Raw genomic sequence first — 24,472 nt, forward strand, 5'->3', positions numbered from 1 at the left:
AATTTCAAAGTTTAAAGAATGAAAAAAGAGAGATTTACCTCTAGGGAGAAAACAAAATGAGATGTCAAAGGAAACCATATACATATGTCTATGTATGTATGTATGTATGTATAATAGAAGAGAGATTTAAGAAATTAGTACACATGGTTGTGGAGAGTTAGCCAGCCCAAATTTTACAGGGTAGACCAGCAGGCTGGAAACAGTGAGGCGTTCTAATTCAATCAAGACACAGTCTGCTGGCAGGGTTTCTTCCTCTACCATATCAGTTTTTTTCTATGAAGGCCTTTAACTGATTGGGTAAGGCCCACCCCTATTATAGAGGGTTCTCAGCTTTACTCAAACTGCATTGATCTAAATGCTAATCTCAGCCATAAAACACTTTCACAGAAACATCCAGAATAATTGGCCAAATATCTGAGCACCAGTGTCGGGCCAAATGGAAACATTAAATGAGCCATCACAATTACCTTGGCAAATTCCAAATGTTTGTCCGTTTCTTTGGTTTTCAGAAACAGAGGCATGCCCTATCCACTTTTTCCAGAGTAGATCACACCCAAAGCTTTTTATATCACCTCATGAAAAACAAAGGAGTCAAAACACTAGTTGGTCATTTTTAATTGGGGATAGTTCTTCTTATTAAGTCTGCATGGCTTTATCCTCTTTAAAGGGTGTTCCCTTCTCCAGTATGAAAGTTCCTCTTCATGAAGTTGACAGACAGTTTAGTTACTGGCCAAAGGTCAAATAAATTAAACTAGTTATTAGACATGTTTTCAGAGAGCCCCAGCTGGCTGGACAAACTATGTGCAGCATCTCTAAAGGAAAGATGGGCACCCGTGTAGTGCATACACATCAGAGGCACAGGCTGATTTCTAAGGATAAGAAATAGGGAGGAGCATCTTCCAGTTGAGCCCTGTAGTGCTACTAGTGAAAGGAGGTAGCTACCTTTGCTGAAGTAAAGTACACATGGGGACAGTATCTTATTACCAACACAGATATGCAGTTGCAAGGTACACAAGGAAAAGGTAGGTAGAGAAATATCAAGGATGTTGGGGAAAGTCACATTGCCCATTCCCAGGGGGACCTTGCTGTTGTCCCTTGTGTGAGCTCAGATCACTTTGAGAACTTCAGCACCTAATCATGAGCAGGAAATAATTCAAACACACTAGATGTCACTGAACAAACATGTACTTATATCAGTAATTCCAGCCATGATTATACATGACAGCTAATGGGGATCGTTTTTAAATCCTCATGCTAAGGCTACACTTAAGTCAAATGAAATCATGGTCTATGGTGAAGAGGATTCATCCATACTTTTAAAGCTCCCCAGTGATTTTAACAGAAAGACAGAGATGAGAGTCAGTTATGGGCAATCTTTCTCATAACATGCATCCAAAAGTTGTTTGGATATGAATAGCTGTGAATTTTGGAAAGGTTCAGGATTGTAATAATTTAAAAAACCCAAGTTGTACATTTCTCCAGAATGCCTGGATCACAGATGAGAAATAAATGTTCCATACCTGTAAAATGATTTAATCATGCACTGATTGTATGAGTATAGGTTCCCACAAAGCTGCCCCAATCCCGCTGATAGTGGATCAAATAATCAATACTCAGATAGGAAACACTGAGGGTATTGACAGGCACAAGAACCACAAAAATCATGGAACCAAATGGGCACAATTTCATGTTCCAACTATTTAGTTTCACTGAATTTTTCAACCCGTATGCTGAGAAAGGTGGCACAGGAGTTGAGATTCGGCTGCTCCTCGGAGGAGCCTCTGCAGGGCTCCCATCATGTCCCTGTTCCTCAGGCTGTAGATGAAGGGGTTCAGCATGGGAGTGACCACTGTGTACATCAACGAGGCCACCGCACGCTTCCTGCGAGCCCCTGAGGCAGCTGAACTGAAGAACACCCCAAGGCCCGTGCCATAAAACAAGCAAACAACTAACAAGTGAGAGCCACAGGTGGAGAAGGCTTTGGACTTCCCACCTGCTGAGGGGACTCTCAGAATGGAGGAAACGATTTTATAGTAAGAGAGAAGGATCCCTGACACCGGAACACCACCAAAAATAGCACCAGTAAAATACATTAATATGGCATTGGTGGGGATTTTAAAGCAAGCGATGTTGAATAGCTGAGAAGGGCCACAGAAGAAATTAGGCAGTTGCACATCTATGAAGAAGGTGAGTTGTATCACCATCAGACTGTGCAAATGGGAGTCCAAAAGGCTGATGAAAAATGATGCCAAAACTAGCAGGCCGCAGAGACGGGGATTCATAATCACTGGGTAGTGCAGGGGGTGACAGATGGCCACAAATCGGTCATAGGCCATGGCAGTCAGGAGTATGCTGTCCATACATCCAAAAAGAAGACAAATAGACATCTGAGTCAGGCATCCTGTGTAGGAGATGACTCTGCTATGAGTTTGATTATCCAGTATCATCTTGGGGACCGTGGTGGAGGTAAAACCAATGTCAGCCAAGGACAGGACGGAGAGGAAGAAGTACATGGGGGTGTGGAGGTGGGGGTCAGAGCCGACGGCCAGGATGATGAGCAGGTTCCCCAGGATGGTGACCAGGTACATGAACAGGAAGAGGCCAAAGAAAAGGGGCTGCAGTTCCGGATCATCTGAGAGGCCCAGGAGGAGGAATTCTGTGACATGTGTTAGATTCTTTGTTCCCACATAGCTGACACACCTCCTAGAAAGGAAAAAAGGCTGGGAATAAGTGAAACAAGCACACAGGAAGCCAGCACTCCATCTACATTTTGAATTCAAGCAAATCAAAGTAAAGACTTCAACCCCAGAAGATCATACATGGCAGGACCTTGAGCAATATTTGTCAGTGGTGGCCAACCCATTTCCTTTTAGATCTCTTGCCTCATTGATTTCTTGTCTATTGACCTGTTTCATATATACCCACGTTAGAGACAATGAGCTAAAGAGTGACAGAGGAGCAAATGATTTAGAGCTGATACATTCATGACTACACTTACATATCTGTCCCCTCCTTTGAAGAAAACAGATGGATAAAAATATTATTCTCTGTTAAAAAAATTCACTCCAATTAAAAGACATTAGGAAGCAATCAAATATACTTTAACTTATCCAACTGCATTACAAGACATTCCCTTAATTTGGAGCATTTATAAACACTCTGTAATATTACCTGAATTCTAAATGAAAGTCAAGTTGCATTTAATCAGGTAGAATTTTTATATGACAGTTATCTAGATGGATTTTCATTATGATCTGGTTTTCTGATATCCATCCTCAGTGGAATTAAGTGCTCACCCACCTATGTGAGTTGTGTTTAAGAGTTTTTGTAAACATTAATCCTAATATGAATTTTTGTATACAGCACTGTTTGTATCAACTCTACAGCATCTCAAGGACAGCCTTTGTGCTTGAGGCTGCTTTATGCATTCTTTAAATCTCTGCTATATATTGCATTGACAGAAATATTTAAACATGAGCGGCAGCAGAAAAGATGGTGGCGTGAGAAGTGAGGCAGAAACCTCTTCATAAAACCACATATAACAGTAAAGTACAGCAAATACAACTAATCCTGGAAAAGCTAACAAAGAATGCAGAACAGATTGCTTACATCTTGGGAAAAGAGAAGAGCTCATGGAAAAAGGTAAAGTAACAGAGCCATGCTCTGGCAGGACCCAAGCCCTCCCCCACCCCAGCTCACAGGCAGGAGGAAAAGAAATGGAATAGGGAGGGAGTAGAAGCCCAGGACTGCTGAACACCCATCCCTGGAGGTCTGCTCCTGGAGCACCAACCCACATTACATGGTGCTCCAGAGACAAGTGGGGTTGGAAAGCAAAGACAGGCAGAATACATGGAGAGACTGAGATTCCAGTTGCCTGTGGAGAACAGATACCCACAATCTGCTTCTCCAGAGCTAAAGAAAGACAGGCACTTGGAAAGACTTCCCAACACTGAGAGGGGTGCTAAAGGAGAAAAGATTGCACAGAGCTTGCTGCTCAGGAAAAAGGACAGGGGGACAAAATTGTCCTGGCACACTCAGTCCAACAGGTTGAGGACTTTCAGGAGCTTCAGATGCTCCATCCCCTACCTGGAAATGCAGCCCTGAGGACATCCATTGCAATATGCTGTCTGCCACTCCTTCCTCCTGTCAGGCACTGGTCCACACACCTGCACCCCCAAACATGGTACCAGGCCAGCTTGAGGGTGGCATTGCCTACAGCATCTACAGGGGTGAAATGCAGAGGCTTCTCCCTGTGTGCTCAGCCCACTGGACCTGACAGTGGAGACAGGCACTGCAGCCAGGAAGGTGGAAAGAGCTCTTTCACCAGTGCCACTAGCCTGCAACCCCCACTATTGCTCCAGGTGCCTGCAGTTCCAGAGAGTAGAACTTCTGTGCACTAGATGCCTACACAAAGTTATTATTCTGTAAGAATAACTAGAAAAATGAAATGGCAAAAAATTTTGTACAAACAGAAAAACACCAGAAGAAAACAGAAAGAGGGCCAAGTGAAACTGAAATCACCAATCTTCTTGATAAATATTTCAAAATAAAAATCATAAACATTCTCACAGAGGGACAGAAAAATATTCAAGATCTCAGGAGAACTTCAAGAAACATAGAAATTTTGAAAAACACAGTATCTGAAATGAAACATACAATGGAGGGATTTAAAAGTAGATTAAATGAGGTAGAAGAGATGGTAAGTGAAATAGAAATTAGAGAACAGGAAAACAAAGAAGCCGAGGAACAGAGAGAAAAAAGGATCTCCAGGAATGAAATACTGAGAGAACTGTGTGACCAATCCAAATGGAACAATATTCCCGTGAATAGGGATACCAGAAGAAGAAGAAGAGAAAAAAGGGATAGAAAGTGTCTTTAAGAAAATAATTACTGAAAAATTCCCCAAACTGGGGAAGAAAATGGTCTCTCAGGTTGTGGAAGTTCAGAGATCTCCCAACACAATGGGCCCAAGGAGGACAACACCAAGACATATTATAATTAAAATGGCAAAGATCAAGGAGAAGGAGAGAGTACTGAAAGCAGACACAGAGAGAAAAAAGATCACATACAAAGGAAAAATACATTGAAAAGATCATGATCAAGTTGGATTTATTCCAGGAATGCAAGGATGGTATACTATTAAAAAACCAATGAACATCATAAACCACATCAACATAAAAGAACAAAAATCACACGATCATCTCAATAGATGCCAAAAAAGCATTTCACAAAATTCACCATCCATTCATGACAAAAACTCTCAACAAAATGGGTATAGAGGGCAAGCACCTCAACATAATAAAGGTCATATAAAACAAACCCACAACCAACATCATATTTAACAGTGAAAAGCTGAAACCTTGCCCTCTAAGATCAGGAACAAGACAAGGATGCCCACTCTCACCCCTATTATTGAATATAGTACTGGAAGTCCTGACCATGGCAATAAGACAGCACAAAGACTTAGAAGGCATCCAGATTGGTAAGGAAGAAGGTAAACTGTCACTGTTTGCAGATGGCATGATATTGTACATAAAAAATCCCTTAACAATCCACCCAAAAACTACTTGAACTAATAACTGCATTCAGCAAAGTTGCAGGATACAAAATTAATACACAGAAATCTATTGCATTACTATACACTAACAATGAACCAGCAGAAAGAGAAATCAGGAAAACAACTCCCTTTACAGTTAGATCACAAAAAATCAAATACCTAGGAATAAACCTACCCAATGACGTGAAAGACCTATACCCTGAAAACTACAAAACACCCATGAAAGAAATTAAAGAAGACACCAATAAATGCAAACACATCCCATGCTCATGCATAAGAAGAATTAATGTACTCAAAATGGCAATCCTGCCTAAAGCACTCTACAGATTCAATGCAATCCCGATCAAAATACCAACAGCATTCTTCAACAAACTAGAACAAATAGTTTTAAAATTCATATGGAACCACAAAAGACTCTAAATAGCCAAAGCAATCCTGAGAAGGAAGAATAAAGCTGACAGGATTATGCTTCCCACCTTCAAGCTTTACTACAAAGCCATAGTATGAAAACAATTTGATACTGGCACAAGAACAGATCCATAGATCAATGGAAAAGAATAGAGAGTCCAGATATAAACTCACATATTTAATATACAATAAAGGAGCCATGGACATACAATGAGGAAATGGCAGCCTCTTCAACAACTGTAGCAAAACAGGACAGCTACATGCAAGAGAATGAAACTGAACTATTGTCTAACCCCACACACAAAAGTAAACTCAAAGTGGATCAAAGACCTAAATGTAAGTCATGAAACCATAAAACTCTTAGAAGGAAATATAGGTAAAAATCTCTTGAATATAAACATGAGCAACATTTTCCTGAACACATCTCCTTGGGCAAGGGAAACAAAAGCAAAAATGAACAAGTGGACTACATCAAACTAAAAAGCTTCTGTACAGCAAAGGACACCATCAACAGAACAAAACGGCATCCCGCAGTATGGGGCAATATATTAGTATATGACTTATCTGATAAGGGGTTAACATCCAAAATATATAAAGAGCTCACATGCCTCAACACCCAAAAAACAAATAACCCAATTAAAATGGGCAGAGGATCTGAATAGACACTTCTCCAAAGAAGAAATTCAGATGGCCAACAGACACATGAAAAGATGCTCCACATCACTAATTATCAGGGAAATGCAAATTTTAAATGCAATGAGATATCACCTCACACCAGTTAAGATGCCCAACATACAAAAGACAAGAAACAATAAATGCTGGCGAGGGTGTGGAGAAAGGGGAACCCTCCTACACTGCTGGTGGGAATGTAAATTAGTCCAACCATTGTGGAAAGCAATATGGAGATTCCTCAAAAAGCTAAAAGTAGAAATACAATTTGACCCAGTAATTACACTCTTAGAAATTTACCCAAAGAAAACAAGATCCCAGATTCAAAAAGACCTATGCACCCCTATGTTTACCGCAGACCTATTTACAATACCAAGATATTGAAGGCACCTAAGTGTCCATCAGTAGATAAATGGATAAAGATATGGTACATATACACAATGGAATACTTTTAAGCCATAAGAACAAAACAAATCCTACCATTTGCAACAATGTGGATGGAGATAGAGGGTATTATGCTTAGTGAATAAGCCAGATGGGGAAAGTCAAGTACCAAAAGACTTTACTCATTTGTGGAGTGCAACAAGCAAACCTGAAGGAACAAAACAGCAGCCGACTCACAGACTCCAAGAAGGGACAAGCGGTTAACAAATGGAAGGGGTTGGGGAGATCAGGTAGGGAAGGAAGGAGAAAGGGATTGAGGGGCATTATAATTAGCACTCACTATATAGGTGGGTCATGGGGAAGGCAGTACAGCACAGAGAAGTCAGTAATGTCTCTACAGCATCTTACTATGCTGATGAACACTGATTACAGTGCGATGGGGGGACCTGATAACATGGGTGAATATTGAAACCAGAATGTTGCTCATGGGAAACCTTCATTAAATTGTATATAAATGATACCCTTAAAAAATGTTTCAATACATTTCTAATTCTAAAATTTGTGAAGCATTGTTTCCTCATGAAATCAGCACTTATTTACAGTTGAGGTTTTACAACCAAGGCATGTCCCAAAGCTGACTGAAACCCAGCCTTCTTAAACTAGATTGAGAACTTTAATATCAGTCCTTCCTGACCGTGGGGTCTACAATTCTCAATTGTAGGCAACTCGGGTCATAGTTCATCCTGGCAGGTAACGGCGTGATTTAATTTGAAAAAAATGCAAAAAAAGTGTAATTCAGAGAACAATAAAACAAAAGCCTGAATTATAAATGGGGTAAGAATGGAACCCAGCTTATAGGGTCATTTTGAGAAATGAAAGGAAATAATAAATATAAAGTGCTTAGACCACTGATGGTCACTCCCAATCAACCATTATAATTAACTGTGGATCTTTTAAAATATACTGAGGTGCTGGCTGCAGCCTAAAACCAGTTAAAGTAGAATCTCTGTATGTGACTCTGTTCATAATTATAATGTACAGTGAGAGCTGAGAAGCACTCCTTTGAATACCAACACTTAGTAAATTCTCCATTAATGCTATTTATTAGTAGTATTAGTAAAACCCACTCACCATATTAATTTAAAAAGTGAGCATTCAGTAATATGTGCTTCATAGCTTATTCTATAGAGATTTGAAATATTACCAATAAAATTTCAGTTTCCTTGCACCCCCTCCATGATCTCTTTCCCCTATATATACGTGTTCCTCAAAGGCAACCAGTGTCTAGAATTTTATAGGTATATTCTCTTGCCAATGTTTCTGTCATATTAGGATTGATAAAAATGTTAAAATGCATTTCTAATTCTAAAATTTGTGAAGTATTGTTTCCTCATCAAATGAATACTCATTTACAGTTGAGGATTTATAACTAGGGAAAGTCTCAACGGTCTTCCTGAAACTTAGCTTATTTCCTTATTATGACAATCTTATGCAAATTCATTTACCTCTCCACATAACGCAAGTGAGAATGTGTATGATATAAATATGAAGTATAGGTTTTTGCATTGTTCAAATCAGTGCACATTTAATTCTACTATTTGTTGCCTGCATAATTTTCCCATTTAAAAAATCAGATACAATCAACTACCTATTCTTACTGCTGAAATATAGAATCAGGTATATCCCTGAAGTCTGTCTAGTAATTGTTATTCCATGATGGCTCAGCTGAAACTCTAAACTTGTAGAGGAAATAATATTTGTATATCTCATATTTCCAAAGTGAGATGGAAAAAATATTACTATTCTTGGAAACCCTATGAGCCACAACAGGCATACCAGAGAGACCCCAGTGAACCCCTTTTTCCATTCCCTGATTTGCAGGTGACTTCCATGGGTCCCAAGAAGAGAAAACATCTGGGACTAAGGTAGTCTAATTCCAACATCTTTCACTAAATTTGGAGAGTGTGTAAATATCTCAACCAGTTTGTGATGGCATTTCTAACCTAGAAATGGGAAGAATAATATCCCTGAAACTTGGCACTTAGTATTGTTATGGTATTTTAATCAGAATTAATTATTATTGCAGCAGTAGGTTACTGATAAATTTAACCTCAAGAAATACTTAATGGCTTTTATTTAGTTACATGGCAGAGAGGTCAAAGCATTTCTCATACCAGGGAAGTAGAGCATGGCATGACTTGATATCATGAATGTGGAATCCTGTACGTGTCTCAGTCTATGATGGCAAATTTGTCTTCCCTTTCTATTTCTCCCTCCTTTAAAATTTTCATTGTTTAAAATCTCCACAAGTTTTTGACACTTGGATATATTGAATTGATATTTGAATATATAGTGACATATATTTTATAAAAGGAAAATAATAGGCTCATAGAAAGTCCATGCTGTAGAGACATACCAATCCTGCTGTGCCTTGTCTTGTCTTATGGGATATTCTGGAAAGGATATACTTGTATAAGGGCAAAATTAAATGTCCTGTCAGACAAATCCATACCTTCAGATCACAGGATATTTTAATCAAACAGCATGAAGCTAGACTGTTAATAATAATAATAATATCTGAAATTTCTTCTGCCCTTTCTATGTACACAGAGATGCTAAGAACTGGCCCCATATCACACAAGAGGTAAGAAATAGAGCAGACAGAATTAACGTAATTTGTGAGTGTCTGATGCCCATATGCTAAGCTCCTCTTCACTCTGTTTCCCTGCCCTTCACAAGGCTTAACACAGACGTCCAGAGGTCTTAACAAAATTTAGTTAAGATAAAACATTTATCTGAGTTTGGACTCCTAAGAATGGAACCCAGCACCCTGACTGAGAAGGGCTACAGTACAACTGAAGGAGGAAGAAGACACTTTAAGGAAGATGGCAGCAGTGGCGAGGGAGAGATCTGCCTTAAATAATTATCTGCTGATCCTTCTCTGACCCTGGCCTTCATCTCCGCTGTCCTTCCTGTGGCTGATGAAGCAAGGGGATCCATTCATCTCTGCTGAGGCCCACTGGGAACCTCCAAAGGGAAGAGCACGGTGACCGGGGCGGTCTCTGCCCGGAGTGACCTGGCAGGCTGAACGACATGTTATGTTGGCAGGAGAGAATAGTGTGGCTGGTGCCCTGTGTCTGGATTTTGGGTGGCTAGATTCAAACTCTAATTCATGCATTTCATCCCATGGCAAGATATATTTAAATGATGTGTTCCCTTGTTCATCTGTAAAATGACAATAACATGCATTCCTCTTTTGTGGGGTGCGATTATGCAGGTAAAATGAAACAAGCTCTAGACAACGGCTAGCTCCTGGCTCCTCAGGATGTCCTTAGGGAAGACTCGTGATACCATGCCTTCTGGATTCATCTTCATCTCCACTTCCTGATTTCTGAGTTCTTAGGGGACAGTTTAGACAGATCTGTTTCCTGTTATAGTGGGAGTAATGCCTATGGGGTCTAGAAACAGGGTCGGAGGAAAGCAGAACTCTACTAAAGAGTTCTTGGACTCCCACCAGAACCAGGAACATTAACTTTACAGTGCTCAGAGGTGAAACTTTGCACACTGCTGCCCCACCAGTGGTCCATCCCCATCACAGATGTCCTGCTTCTTCTGGCAATAAGGAAACAATGCTTCCCCAGTGCCCCCTCCACTCAGTCTCCCAGGGCACTCACTGGGCTGCGCTGTGACTCTGCCGCTGCATGACCAGGGAAGGCCAGTCTGCTGTCCCTCTCCTGCCTGGTGCACAGTGACGGCTGTGGCTGTGTCCTGAGGACTGGCAGGAAGACAGACTCAGGCTTGCCTCCTGAGGGAGATTACTACACTGGGAGGAGGAGACGTGGGGACTGTCAACCTGAAAGACCGAAGATACAGGCCGATTATTTATGCGTGGCCTTGGGATCCCCATGCACAGGACTCATAATTAGCTAAATTGGTCCATGAGCTCTATTCCCTTAGGGCTTTGCAGTTTTGAGGAACCATGGGAGGAAAGTCAATGTCCTTGGTCCAGCTCAATTACTTCTGAGTCCTACCCTTTCCCAGAGGCACGTGTACTTGGCCTACTCTAGTCACACGTCCAAAACAGAAGCTGTTCCTGGAAAGTTTAGATTATTTTAACTTGCAAATTCTATGGCAATTTTGATTTACTGAAATGACACTGGTGAAATATCAGGAATTTTGCCATCTTTACTGTTAACATCTACACACTAGAACCTGAAAATATTCCTGTATTTGAACATTTTTATGTCTGCAAGGAGAGCTTCCTACTTTAATTTTTTTTCATATTTTTCTTTGGTATACATACAATAAAGTGCACAAATATTTAGTGTACAGCTCAATGGATTTTAACGTGCATACACTCACATAACTATCACCCAGATCAAGATATCAAACATTCTCACTTGTTTTTCTCTATCATTGGTTTCATTTGTTGATTTATATTGACATATTAGAAAACAAATTGTATATTGTCATTTTCTAACACTCTTTGTTCTAAGAGTATTTCTAGGTTTTTCTTGAGTACAATTATATTATCTGAAATTTATCATTGTGGTCTTTTTCTTTATTGGTATTTCTGTCCAAAAGCACAGGCTACCTCCCCTTGAACATTATGCATTATGTAACAGTGATAAAATGGACATCTGAGTATCTTCGATCGCTATGATGAAAACGATTCGAAGGTTCTACCATTTAACCTGATACTAGTTGTTCGTATACGTATTTTGTTATTTATATTCCTGTTCTACTACGATTTTTAATCTGGGTGGGTTTTGATCTACTAAAATGCCATTTTAACATCTCTAGAAATGTATGTTTTGCTCTCTGCCCTATTAATATTATGACCACAACCTTTACTTATTGATGCTTTACTGTGTGCTAAACACTGTCACAAGCATTTTACATATATTTGGTCCCCTCATGACAGTAACCCCATAAAGGAATGTAATTATGATCTCAATAATATTGGACAGAGGTGAGCAAAATTTTCCCACAAAGAACCAGATAGCAAATAATTTAGGCTGTGTAGGCCACCACACATCCTTTGTTATAACTACTCAATCACATCGTGATGGCACAAAAGTAGCCCCAGATAACAGGTACATGAATGAGCAAGTCTGTGTTCCAATAAAAATTTTATTTATGCAAACAGGTAACAGTCTGTTTTTGTCTTACAGATCATAGGTTGGAATAAATTTATAAGTTAGGTGCCCAGATCCACACCTTGAACTTGTCCAGGATCATGAAGATAGAAATGGAAGTTCAGTTTTGAATTCTTAGAGTTCTTATTTTAAATAATACTATGTAGAAGTTATAATCATGGTGACCACATTTGGTGTGAACTTCGCATGTGACCAAAGTTTTGTCACATTATGTGATCCCCACTGTATGCTAGCGATGTAACCCTGGACAGCTGAGCTCCCTTGTGCCTCTGTTTCACCATGTCTATGATGTTAATAAGCATTTGCCTCATAAAGTTTTTATGATTAAGTAAGTGAATACATGGAAGTTACAACTTAAAACAGTGAATGAGGGTCTTGGGGCCAAGATGGCGGTGTGAGCAGAGCAGTGGATATCTCCTCCCAAAAACACATAGAGCTATGAAAATATAACAAAGAAAAATCTTCCTAAAATAGAGACCACAGGACACAGGACAACATCCAGACCACATCCACACCTGCAAGAACCCAGCGCCTTGCAAAGGGGGTAAGATACAAGCCCCGGCCCGGCAGGACCCGAGCGCCCCTCCCCCCGGCTCCCGGCGGGTGGAAAGAAGCCAGAGCGGTTTTTTTTTTTTTTTTGGCGAGTGCTTTATGGAAGCCTTAAAGGGACAGGGACCCCGTTGCTAGGGAGGCAGGGTGGCAGGACCGGTGAGCGGGTGCCTGGGACCGGCACTTGAGGACGGAGGAAATCGCGTGTTTTTCCCCCTTTTTTTTTCTCTTTTTGGCGAGTGCTTTTTGGAAGCCTTAAAGGGACAGGGACCCCAGTGCTAGGGAGGCAGGGCGGCGGGACTGGTGAGCGGGTGCCTGGGACCGGCGCCTGAGGACAAAGAATATCCCGTGTTCTTCCCTGCGGGACCGGTGGGCGGGCGCCTGACACCGGCACTTGAGGACGGAGGAAATCGCGTGTTTTTCCCCTTTTTTTCCCTCTTTTTGGTGAGTGCTTTTTGGAAGCCTTAAAGGGACAGGGACCCCGGTGCTAGGGAGGCAGGACGGGGGGACTGGTGAACGCGTGCCTGTGACGGGCGCCTGAGGACAAAGAATATCCTGCATTTTTCCCTGCGGGACCAGTGGGCGGGTGCCAGAGACCGGCACCTGAGGACGGAGAAAACCGCGCGTTTTTCCCCTTTTTTTCCCTCTTTTTGGTGAGTGCTTTTTGGAAGCTTTAAAGGGACAGGGACCCTGGTGCTAGGGAGGCAGGGCGGCGGGACTGGTGAGCGGGTGCCTGGGACCGGAGGACAAAGAATATCCCGTGTTTTTCCCTGCGGGACCAGTGGGCGGGTGTTTTTTGGAAGCCTTGAAGGGACAGGGACCCTGGTGCTGGGGAGGCAGGGCAGCAGGACCAGTGAGCAGGTGCCTGGGACCGGCACCTGAGGACAAAAAAAAAAATCGTGTTTTTTCCTTTTTTTTTTTTTTTTTTTCTGTTCCCTCTCTAATTGTTGCTGCTGTTGTTTTGGTTTAGAGAGTGCTTTTTGGAAGTCTTAAAGGGGCAGGACAGGTCACTTAGACCAGAGGCAGGGAATCTGGGGATCTCTGGGCACTCTAACCCCCTGGGCAGTAGGGAGCACAGAGGCCCCTTAGGGAGATAAATAGCCTCCGAGCCACTCCCCCTCCAACGGGGCTCCACCATTTTGGAGGAGCAGCCCCAGCCAGGCCACGCCCACAGCAACAGCAGAGATAAACCCCATAGCAACCGGGCAGGAAGCAGAAGCCCTGTCTGCACACAGCTGCCCAGCACAAGCCACTAAAGGTCGCTATTCTCCCAGGTGAGGAAGGCCACAAACCAACAAGAAGGGAAGCTCTTCCAGCGGTCACTTGTACCAGCTCTGCATACTATCTCTATCACCATGAGAAGACAAAACTACAGGCAGACAAAGATCACAGAGACAACACCTGAGAAGGAGACAGACCTAACCAGTCCTCCTGAAAAAGAATTCAAAATAAAAATCATGAACATGCTGACAGAGATGCAGAGAAAAATGCAAGAGCAATGGGATGAGATGCAGAGAAAAATGCAAGAGCAGTGGGATGAAGTCCGGAGGGAGATCACAGATGTCAGGAAGGAGATCACAGAAGTGAAACAATCCCTGGAAGGATTTATAAGCAGAATGGATAAGATGCAAGAGGCCATTGAAGGAATAGAAGCCAGAGAACAGGAACGTATAGAAGCTGACATAGAGAGAGATAAAAGGATCTCCAGGAATGAAACAACACTAAGACAACTATGTGACCAAGCCAAAAGGAATAATATTCGTATTATAGGGATACCAGAAGAAGAAGAAAGAGGAAAAGGGATAGAAAGTCTCTTTGAAGAAATAATTGCTGAAAACTTCCCCAAACTGGGGGAGGAAATAATCGAACAGACCATGGAATTACACAGAACCCCCAACAGAGAGGATCCAAGGAGAACAACACCAAGACACATAGTAATTAAAATGGCAAGGATCAAGGACAAGGAAAGACTTTTAAAGGCAGCTAGAGAGAAAAAGGTCACCTATAAAGGAAAACCCATCAGGCTAACATCAGACTTCTCGACAGAAACCCCCCTACAGGACAGAAGAGAATGGCATAATATATTTAATGCAATGAAACAGAAGGGCCTTGAACCAAGGATACTGTATCCAGCACGACTATCATTTAAATATGATGGCGGGATTAAACAATTCCCAGACAAGGAAAAGCTGAGGGAATTTGCTTCCCACAAACCACCTCTACAGGGCATCCTACAGGGACTGCTCTAAATGGGAGAACCCCTAAAAAGAGCACAGAACAGAACACACAACATATGAAGAATGGAGGAGGAGGAATAAGAAGGGAGAGAAGAAAAGAATCTCCAGACACTGTATATAACACCTCAGTAAGCAAGCTAAGTTGGCAGTAAGATACTAAAGAAGCTAACCTTGAACCTTTGGTAACCACGAATCTAAAGCCTGCAATGGCAATAACTACATATCTCTCAATAGTCACCCTAAATGTAAATGGACTTAAAGCACCAATCAAAAGACACAGAGTAATAGAATGGATAAAAAAGCAAGACCCATCTATATGCTGCTTACAAGAAACTCACCTTAAACCCAAAGATAAGCATAGACTAAAAGTCAAGGGATGGAAAAACATATTTCAGGCAAACAACAGTGAGAAGAAAGCAGGGGTTGCAGTACTAATATCAGACAAAATAGAATTCAAAACAAAGAAAGTAACAAGAGATAAAGAAGGACACTACATAATGATAAAGGGCTCAGTCCAGCAAGAGGATATAACCATTCTAAATATGTATGCACCCAATACAGGAGCACCAGCATATGGAAGCAAATACTAACAGAACTAAAGAGGGAAATAGACTGCAATGCATTCATTTTAGCAGACTTCAACACACCACTCACCCTGAAGGATAGATCCACCAGGCAGAAAATAAGTAAGGACACACAGGCACTGAACAACACACTAGAACAGATGGACCTAATAGACATCTACAGAACTCTACATCCAAAAGCAACAGGCTATAAATTCTCTCAAGTGCACATGGAACATTCTCCAGAATAGACCACATACTTGCTCACAAAAAGAGCCTCAGTAAATTCCAAAATATTGAAATTCTACCAACCAATTTTTCAGACCACAAAGGTATAAAAGTAGAAATAAATTCTACAAAGAAAACAAAAAGGCTCACAAACATATGGAGGTTTAACAACATGCTACTAAATAATTAATGGATCAATGAACAAATCAAAATAGAGATCAAGGAATATATAGAAACAAATGACAACAACAACACTAAGCCCCAACTTCTCTGGGACGCAGTGAAAGCAGTCTTAAGAGGAAAGTATATAGCAATCCAGGCACAATTGAAGAAGGAAGAACAATCCCAAATGAATAGTCTAACATCACAATTATCAAAACTGGAAAAAGAAGAACAAATGAGGCCTAAAGTCAGCAGGAGGGACATAATAAAGATCAGAGAAGAAATAAACAAAATTGAGAAGAATAAAGCAATAGCAAAAATCAACGAAACCAAGAGCTGGTTCTTTGAGAAAATAAACAAAATAGATAAGCCTCTAGCCAAACTTATTAAGAGAAAAAGAGAATCAACACAAATCAACATAATCAGAAATGAGAATGGAAAAATCACGACAGACTCCAGAGAAATACAAAGAATTATTAAAGACTACTATGAAAACCTATATGCCAGCAAGCTGGAAAACCTAGAAGAAATGGACAACTTCCTAGAAAAATACGACCTCCCAAGACTGACCAAGGAAGAAACACAAAAGTTAAACAAACCAACTACGAGCAAAGAATTTGAAATGGTAATCAAAAAAATACCCAAGAACAAAACCCCACGGCCGGACAGATTTACGTCGGAATTTTATCAGACACACAGAGAAGACATAATACCCATTCTCCTTAAAGTGTTCCAAAAAATAGAAGAAGAGGGAATACTCCCAAACTCATTCTATGAAGCCAACATCACCCTAATACCAAAACCAGGCAAAGACCCCACCAAAAAAGAAAATTACAGACCAATATCCCTGATGAATGTAGATGCAAAAATACTCAATAAAATATTAGCAAACAGAATTCAACAGTATATCAAAAGGATCATACACCATGACCAAGTGGGATTCATCCCAGGGATGCAAGGATGGTACAACATTCGAAAATCCATCAACATCATCCACCACATCAACAAAAAGAAAGAAAAAAACCACATGATCATCTCCATAGATGCTGAAAAAGCATTTGACAAAATTCAACATCCATTCATGATAAAAACTCTCAGAAAAATGGGAATAGAGGGCAAGTACCTCAACATAATAAAGGCCACATATGACAAACCCACAGCCAGCATTATACTGAACAGCGAGAAGCTGAAAGCATTTCCTCAGATCGGGAACCAGACAGGGATGCCCACTCTCCCCACTGTTATTTAACATAGTACTGGAGGTCCTAGCCACGGCAATCAGACAAAACAAAGAAATACAATTAATCCAGATTGGTAAAGAAGAAGTTAAACTGTCACTATTTGCACATGATATGATACTGTACATAAAAAACCCTAAAGACTCCACTCCAAAACTACTAGAACTGATATCGGAATACAGCAAAGTTGCAGGATACAAAATTAACACACAGAAATCTGTAGCTTTCCTATACACTAACAATGAATCAATAGAAAGAGAAATCAGGAAAACAATTCCATTCACCATTGCATCAAAAGGAATAAAATACCTAGGAATAAACCTAACCAAAGAAGTGAAAGACTTATACTCTGAAAACTACAAGTCACTCATAAGAGAAATTAAAGGGGACACTAATAAATGGAAACTCATCCCATGCGTGTGGCTAGGAAGAATTAATATCGTCAAAATGGCCATCCTACCCAAAGCAATATACAGATTTGATGCAATCCCTCTCAAATTACCAGCAACATTCTTCAATGAACTGGAACAAATAATTCAAAAATTCATAAGGAAACACCAAAGACCCCGAATAGCCAAAGCAATCCTGAAAAAGAAGAATAAAGTAGGGGGGATCTCACTCCCCAACTTCAAGCTCTACTACAAAGCCATAGTAATCAACACAATTTGGTACTGGCACAAGAACAGAGCCACAGACCAGTGGAACAGATTAGAGACTCCAGACATTAACCCAAACATATATGGTCAATTAATATTTGATAAAGGAGCCATGGACATACAATGGCAAAATGACAGTCTCTTCAACAGATGGTGCTGGCAGAACTGGACAGCTACATGTAGGAGAATGAAACTGGACCATTGTCTAACCCCATATACAATGGTAAACTCAAAATGGATCAAAGACCTGAATGTAAGTCATGAAACCATTAAACTCTTGGAAAAAAACATAGGCAAAAACCTCTTAGACATAAACATGAGTGACCTCTTTTTGAACATATCTCCCCAGGCAAGGAAAACAACAGCAAAAATGAGCAAGTGGGACTACATTAATCTGAAAAGCTTCTGCACAGCGAAAGACACCATCAATAGAACAAAAAGGAACCCTACAGTATGGGAGAATATATTTGAAAATGACAGATCCGATAAAGGCTTGACGTCCAGAATATATAAAGAGCTCACACGCCTCAACAAACAAAAAACAAATAACCCAATTAAAGAATGGGCAGAGGAACTGAACAGACAGTTCTCTAAAAAAGAAATACAGATGGCCAACAGACACATGAAAAGATGCTCCACATCGCTAATTATCAGAGAAATGCAAATTAAAACTACAATGAGGTATCACCTCACACCAGTAAGGATAGCTGCCATCCAAAAGACAAACAACAACAAATGTTGGCGAGGCTGTGGAGAAAGGGGAACCCTCCTACACTGCTGGTGGGAATGTAAATTAGTTCAACCATTGTGGAAAGCAGTATGGAGGTTCATCAAAATGCTCAAAACAGACCTACCATTTGACCCAGGAATTCCACTCCTAGGAATTTACCCTAAGAACGCAGCAATCAAGTTTGAGAAAGGCAGATGCACCCCTATGTTTATCGCAGCACTATTTACAATAGCCAAGAATTGGAAGCAACCTAAATGTCCATCGGTAGATGAATGGATAAAGAAGATGTGGTACATATACACAATGGAATACTACTCAGCCATAAGAAGTGGAAAAATCCAACCATTTGCAGCAACATGGATGGAGCTGGAGAGTATTATGCTCAGTGAAATAAGCCAAGCAGAGAGAGAAATACCAAATGATTTCACTCATCTGAGGAGTATAGGAACAAAGGAAAAACTGAAGGAACAGAACAGCAGCGGAATTACAGAACCCAAAAATGGACTAACAGGTACCAAAGGGAAAGGAACTGGGGAGGATGGGTGGGCAGGGAGGGATAAGGGGGGGAGAAGAAGAAGGGGGGTATTAAGATTAGCATGCATGTGGGGGAGGGAGAAAGGGGAGGGTGGGCTGCACAACACAGAGAGGACAAGTAGTGACTCTACAACATTTTGCTAAGCTGATGGACAGTAATCGTAATGTGGTTGTTAGGGGGGACCTGATATAGGGGAGAGCATAGTAAACATAGTATTCTTCATGTAGGTATAGATTAAAAATTAAAAAAAAAAAAGAAAGAAAGAAAAGGGGGATTACTCCTTGATAGGATAAAACTATTGGTAAATCAAAGATCAACGCATGCTTTAAATATCCTTAATGTTGATCACTTACAGGGTGTCAGATGATCAGCTATGGAGGTACTCTTTTCTGATAATATTCCTTTCTCTTAATAAAAAAAAAAAAAAAGCAGTTACTGTGTGCTGACCTCCAATGAGTTCTGCACAGTGGTATGTATAGAGGGCATGTCAAAGTGTGGGCAAAGGGTCTGTTTGTTTCTATGCAGAAGATCAAGGCCTAGCTTGGATACCCAGAAAATGAACTAAGATACGATATGAGGAGGAGCTTCCGGCATCAGCACTCTCTGGAGGACTTGTGCCAGGGGATGATCATCAAAAAGCCTCCACAGGGATCCGGACGATGCTGCAGTTGTGGCTGCATCCAGCCCACTGTCTCCTGGACTTGCCATAGGAATGAGGAGGGAGATGTCTACGCTGGCATGTGCATACAGTGAGACAACGAATTTGACCGGATCTGTACTGTTGGAACTCAACCAGGAGGTGGGAGGGGTGCAAGTTGTAGCACTCCAAAATCTTATGACTATAGACTATGTACAGTTAAAAACATATGGGATGTGAACAGATCCCAGAAATGGGCTGCTTTAATTTGTCTGATTTCTCTCAGACTGTTCAAGTACAGTTGGACAATATCCATCATATCATAGACAAATTTTCACAAATGCCTAGGGTGCCTAAATGGTTTTCTTGGCTTCACTGGAGATGGATGGTAATTATAGATTTGCTTTCTTCATGTCACCATATTCCTATTATGTTAATATGTGTGTGGAAATTAGTTAGTAGTTTAAAACCTATACATACTTAAGGTACTCTACAAGAAGATATGTCAAAGAAATAATCAATCCTCCCATGTTTCCTTCCATATGCTACATCTGTAGCTTTTCTTCTTTCTTCCTAATTACAACCCTTAAATAGAATTCGTGCCTCATATCGAATTTACCGAGTATCATAATTCCTCCAGGTGGTAAAGATACCTCGAGACAAGTGCTGGGCATAGAAGCCACAGGGCATAAATCTGCAAAGAAGTAAAAAGCTAACCTTTTCAAACAATATGGCTTCTCTCTCACTTACCAACTTTACATTTCCCTGTATGGCCCCGGAAGATGACTGGTTAGCCAGAGACGGGTAAGGGAGGAACAACCTAAGACAGGCACAGTCGCAGGGGGGCCATCAGGTGAGAATTTGGAGATCAACAGAGGTGAGGCTCAGAACCTCACCTCCCCTGTTTTGAGAGAAATCTTCTGCATCCGTGGATGTTTTGCTGCCCTTGTCTAGCCTGGATTAATACTTAGTCCATAGGCACACACCTGATCATTTGATCATCTACATTTGCCCTCTTACAGCACTAAACTATGTTTTCTACCTTTATCTTGCATCTACCTACCACTTCAGCATTTTATTAAAAATAAAAATAATAATAATAATAAAGGGAGAAATGTGGGATCAACATATAAATCAAGTACAAAAATCAAACGAATATTCATATTTGACCTGATTGTTTATAGGTCATAATGCGTGATCAAAACCGAAAGTTTCTGTGATGAATGCCCTTGCACTGTTCACCATGTAAGAATTTATTCACTATGTAAGAATTCGTTCACCATGTAAGAACTTGTTCGTTATGCTTCAGAAGATTGGAGACTGACGAGAATTAGACTTGAGATGGATTAATGATTGTACATTGAGCACTGACCCCCTATACTGAATTTTATTGTTGTTAACAACCATTTGATCAATAAATATGAGAGATGCCCTCTCAAAAAAAAAAACAGTGAATGACAGAGAGAAAGCTCATTAAATATTAAATAGTGTTTTCTTCTGTCTCTTCTCTTTTGTCACAAAACCAAGCAAACCCTTCCCTTAGAACATCTCTGAAACTAAATTTGGTCCTTTAAACTCTTCTCAGTCTAAAAAACTAAGACAGTGAAGCAAGAATTTATGATTGCACAGAAACGATGTGGTCCTACCCGCAAGCAGCCATACCTGTAGCGCTTCCTTTATGCATCTTTGATGGTACTGGATGGCTTTGGTTTGATTTATGGCCAGTGATAATATAACTGCCTTAAATGAAAACAAAAACTTTCTGACTCCTTGTCTGTTTTTAATACCTGGCAGACATTCTGTTAGCCTCAAAATATATTTTAAGATTGAGGAAGGCAACAGAAAACAGACTAATTTAGAAGCTTCACTGGATAATTTGGCCTCACCAAGGAAGGGGCTGGATTTAGCTTATCAAATTTTACAAGAACTTAAGAGTGTGTATGATAAATTACAGGATAAGTCTAATCAGAATGCTGCAGCCTATATATCCTAATAGCAGACAACATATAACAAATGTGTTCATTTTAACATATTTTAATAAAAGTATGAGTCATTTTGAAGTGTCAGTCACTATAAAGAAAAGGAAGGAATATAGGACTAGTCATAAATTTGACTATTAACTACTGAGACGATAAAGATATCGTAGGGATCCATTTTGATAACAGTAGCTTGCTAAGGAGGAGTTTTATTTTGAACAAGTTATTCTAAAGATCCCTATTAGATATCCAAATATATAGCTGGAGCTCAGAGAGTTCTGAACTGGGTATTTAAATTTGAGAGTTGTTAGCCTGTATGGGTGTATCAATTAGCTATTGCTGCAATTTGCTGCAATGGCTACAAAAATACCAGAGCAACATGAGACATTATTAAGATGGCAGATCTGTGGATTGCCTGATCTTTCTACCGTCTATTGGATGGTTCACTTATGTGTCTGTGGTAATGCCGGAGTGCTAGTTAGGATGCCTAATTGCACCAATGAGTTTTGAGCCTTTGCTCGCATTTCGCTAGCTAACATTCGACTGGCCCAAACAAGTCACATGACAAAAGGCAAGAATACATGGGTGAAGAAGTGGTAAAATTAATCTACCACATGGGAATGAAGGCTATGGTCCTCAGACCGTGACATGAGACCACTATAGAGACAAAAGCGTCTATTAACACAGGAATCCCATTTGAGAATTCCAAAATTGCAAGGTCATATATGTTTAGAGACTTTACTCACCAGACACTGAGAAGTCTTGCTGTTCCCTAGGTGGTGAAAATGAAGACATTCCATTTTATTATGGCTCAGGGTTTCCCTTGGATCTTAGTAGAGATGGAGGCTGCCATGGAAATGGGCTAGCTGTACACCATGCTCTCTCAAGTTTAGCGCCACTGGCATCTGGGCCACAGAGCTCCTTGTTGTGGGCGCTGTCTGGTGCATTCCCAGAATTCCTGGTCTCCTTCCAAGATACCAGAAGGCACCCTACCCACAACTGTGACATCTAAAAATGTCTCCAGACATTGCCAATGTCATGTAGTGGGTAAAATTCCTCATGGTTAAAAACTACTGCTGTGCACACTGTCGTAAAGAGCCTTTTATCTTGTCCAGAGGAGCAGACAAGTGTCGCTAGACTCAACTCCACATTCCTATTGGGAGTTGAATACCATATTCCTACATGGCATTCCATGTATGAAATTACAGGAATTTTGAGAAACTTCACAGAATATAGGTACAATTATGTGTGCCTGCATTGTGCATGTATGGACCTTCTGATACTCCAAGCACCAGTGACTCAGAACCGCTATCGTTTTACTCAGGCTCTTGTCTGAAATTTGAAGGAACAAAAAATGGACCCGAAGGGTTGGGAAGTGTCACAGGTGGTTTTTGATTCTTAAACTTTCGCACATGTACTTTTCACAAAATACCCCATTGTTGAAATTCCTGGACACCCAAGGGCATCCGCGCCTTGAGGCATTTCCCCTGCTGCTTGCTCTGCCAGTGCTGCACTTCCCCAATATTCACGTTCTTTCCCTTTCGAATATTCATCAGCCTTTAGTTTAAATCTTTTCTCAATTTCTGAGGCACCCAACTTAAAATTATTCTCTCAGGTCTTCTCCATCCACCCCATCCCCACCCCCCACCCCACCCCCAGTGTATTTTTCCTTAGAGCACTTACTGTTTTATTGACTGCTGCTTTCCTTGGGATTTGAATTCCATGTGCACAGTGAGTGTTGTCTGGTTTCTTCATGCCTCTGTCCTCAGCACCTGGATACAGGAGGCAGTTGGGTTGGTTCTTTTCCTTTCTGCTCGACACTCATATCTCTACTTCTTGGTTTGTATCTTTTTTCAATGACAGAAAATTCTTGGAATATAAAAATAAAAAACCAATACCTACCTGTTCATGATTTTTTTTAAGTGAGCAATAGAAAAAAGAGCACAGCTACACACACAGCTTGGATGGATCTCAAGGGGATTATGTTAAGTGAGAAAGTCTACCTCAGATTACACACTGCATGACTCCATTTACATCACATTCTTGAGATAACAAAATTAGAGAGGAGGACAGACTAATGGCTGCTGGGGCTGGTGGTGAAGTGGTTTGGGTCTGAATGCAAACGAGTAGCCTATAAGAGCTATTTTGTGGTGATGGAACAGTTCTGTACCCTGTGGCAGTGGTTCCATTAATCTACACATGCGCTAAAACTGCAGACACACACATGTGCACACTCATTTAAAGCTGGTGAAATCTGAGTAAGATTTGTAGATTTCCACTGAGGGAAACCAGATAATGGATACATGTACTTCCTTGTGCATGTAAGAATAGAAATAGGTTAGCATAAGCATAGCCATCTTAAAGGCCTAGAAGCCATTTTCTGAGTATGTGACTTAAAAAAAAAAAAAAAAACCTGGCCCTGGGTAAGGCCTTGAAAAACAAGTTAATCATGAGCACTGGGTGGTGGGCAGCTGTGACCCTTGGTCAGCTAACCTTGGTTAGTTAACCTTACATACCAAGCTTATCGTGCAGAACCTCCCTAACCATTGAGTAGTAGTCTTATCCTGCCCTTGCTTAACCCCAGGATGTATGTCTTGCAAAATAATGTATAGTTGTGGAAAATTACTATGAGTTAAGTGCTTTGAAAATGCTATATAAACCCTTGGCTCTGAGTGCTCGGGGTCCTTGTTGAGACCCGCTGCGTCGGGCTGACGCTTGGACCCCAGCTAGCTGGCTGAATAAAGACTTTGCTTGAATTTACATCTTTATGCCTGTGTAGTTTGT

General features: G+C 40.7%; 1 protein-coding gene across 1 annotated transcript; it reads right to left on the reverse strand.

Moving 5' to 3' along the window:
* Positions 1-1,572: 1,572 nt before the first annotated feature.
* LOC140845594 (olfactory receptor 7E178-like) lies at positions 1,573-24,109 on the reverse strand. Its single transcript, XM_073220174.1, has 2 exons — positions 23,372-24,109; positions 1,573-2,703 (listed from the first exon to the last, which is right to left on the reverse strand). Exons 1-2 carry the CDS (start codon positions 23,410-23,412, stop codon positions 1,719-1,721), a joined length of 1,026 nt encoding a protein of 341 aa, XP_073076275.1. The 5' UTR covers positions 23,413-24,109; the 3' UTR covers positions 1,573-1,718.
* Positions 24,110-24,472: the final 363 nt, after the last annotated feature.

The sequence above is a fragment of the Manis javanica genome, chromosome 13 (assembly GCF_040802235.1).
Source record: "Manis javanica isolate MJ-LG chromosome 13, MJ_LKY, whole genome shotgun sequence".
Classification (NCBI taxonomy): Eukaryota; Metazoa; Chordata; class Mammalia; order Pholidota; family Manidae; genus Manis; species Manis javanica.

Coding starts and splice junctions, on each gene's coding strand:
- LOC140845594 (XM_073220174.1), bottom strand. CDS start 23,412: ATGGAATTCAAATCCCAAGGAAAGCAGCAGTCAATAAAACA. Junction 2,704..23,371: donor AAGCAGCAGTCAATAAAACA/GTAAGTGCTCTA, acceptor TTTCCTTTCTAG/GAGGTGTGTCAGCTATGTGG.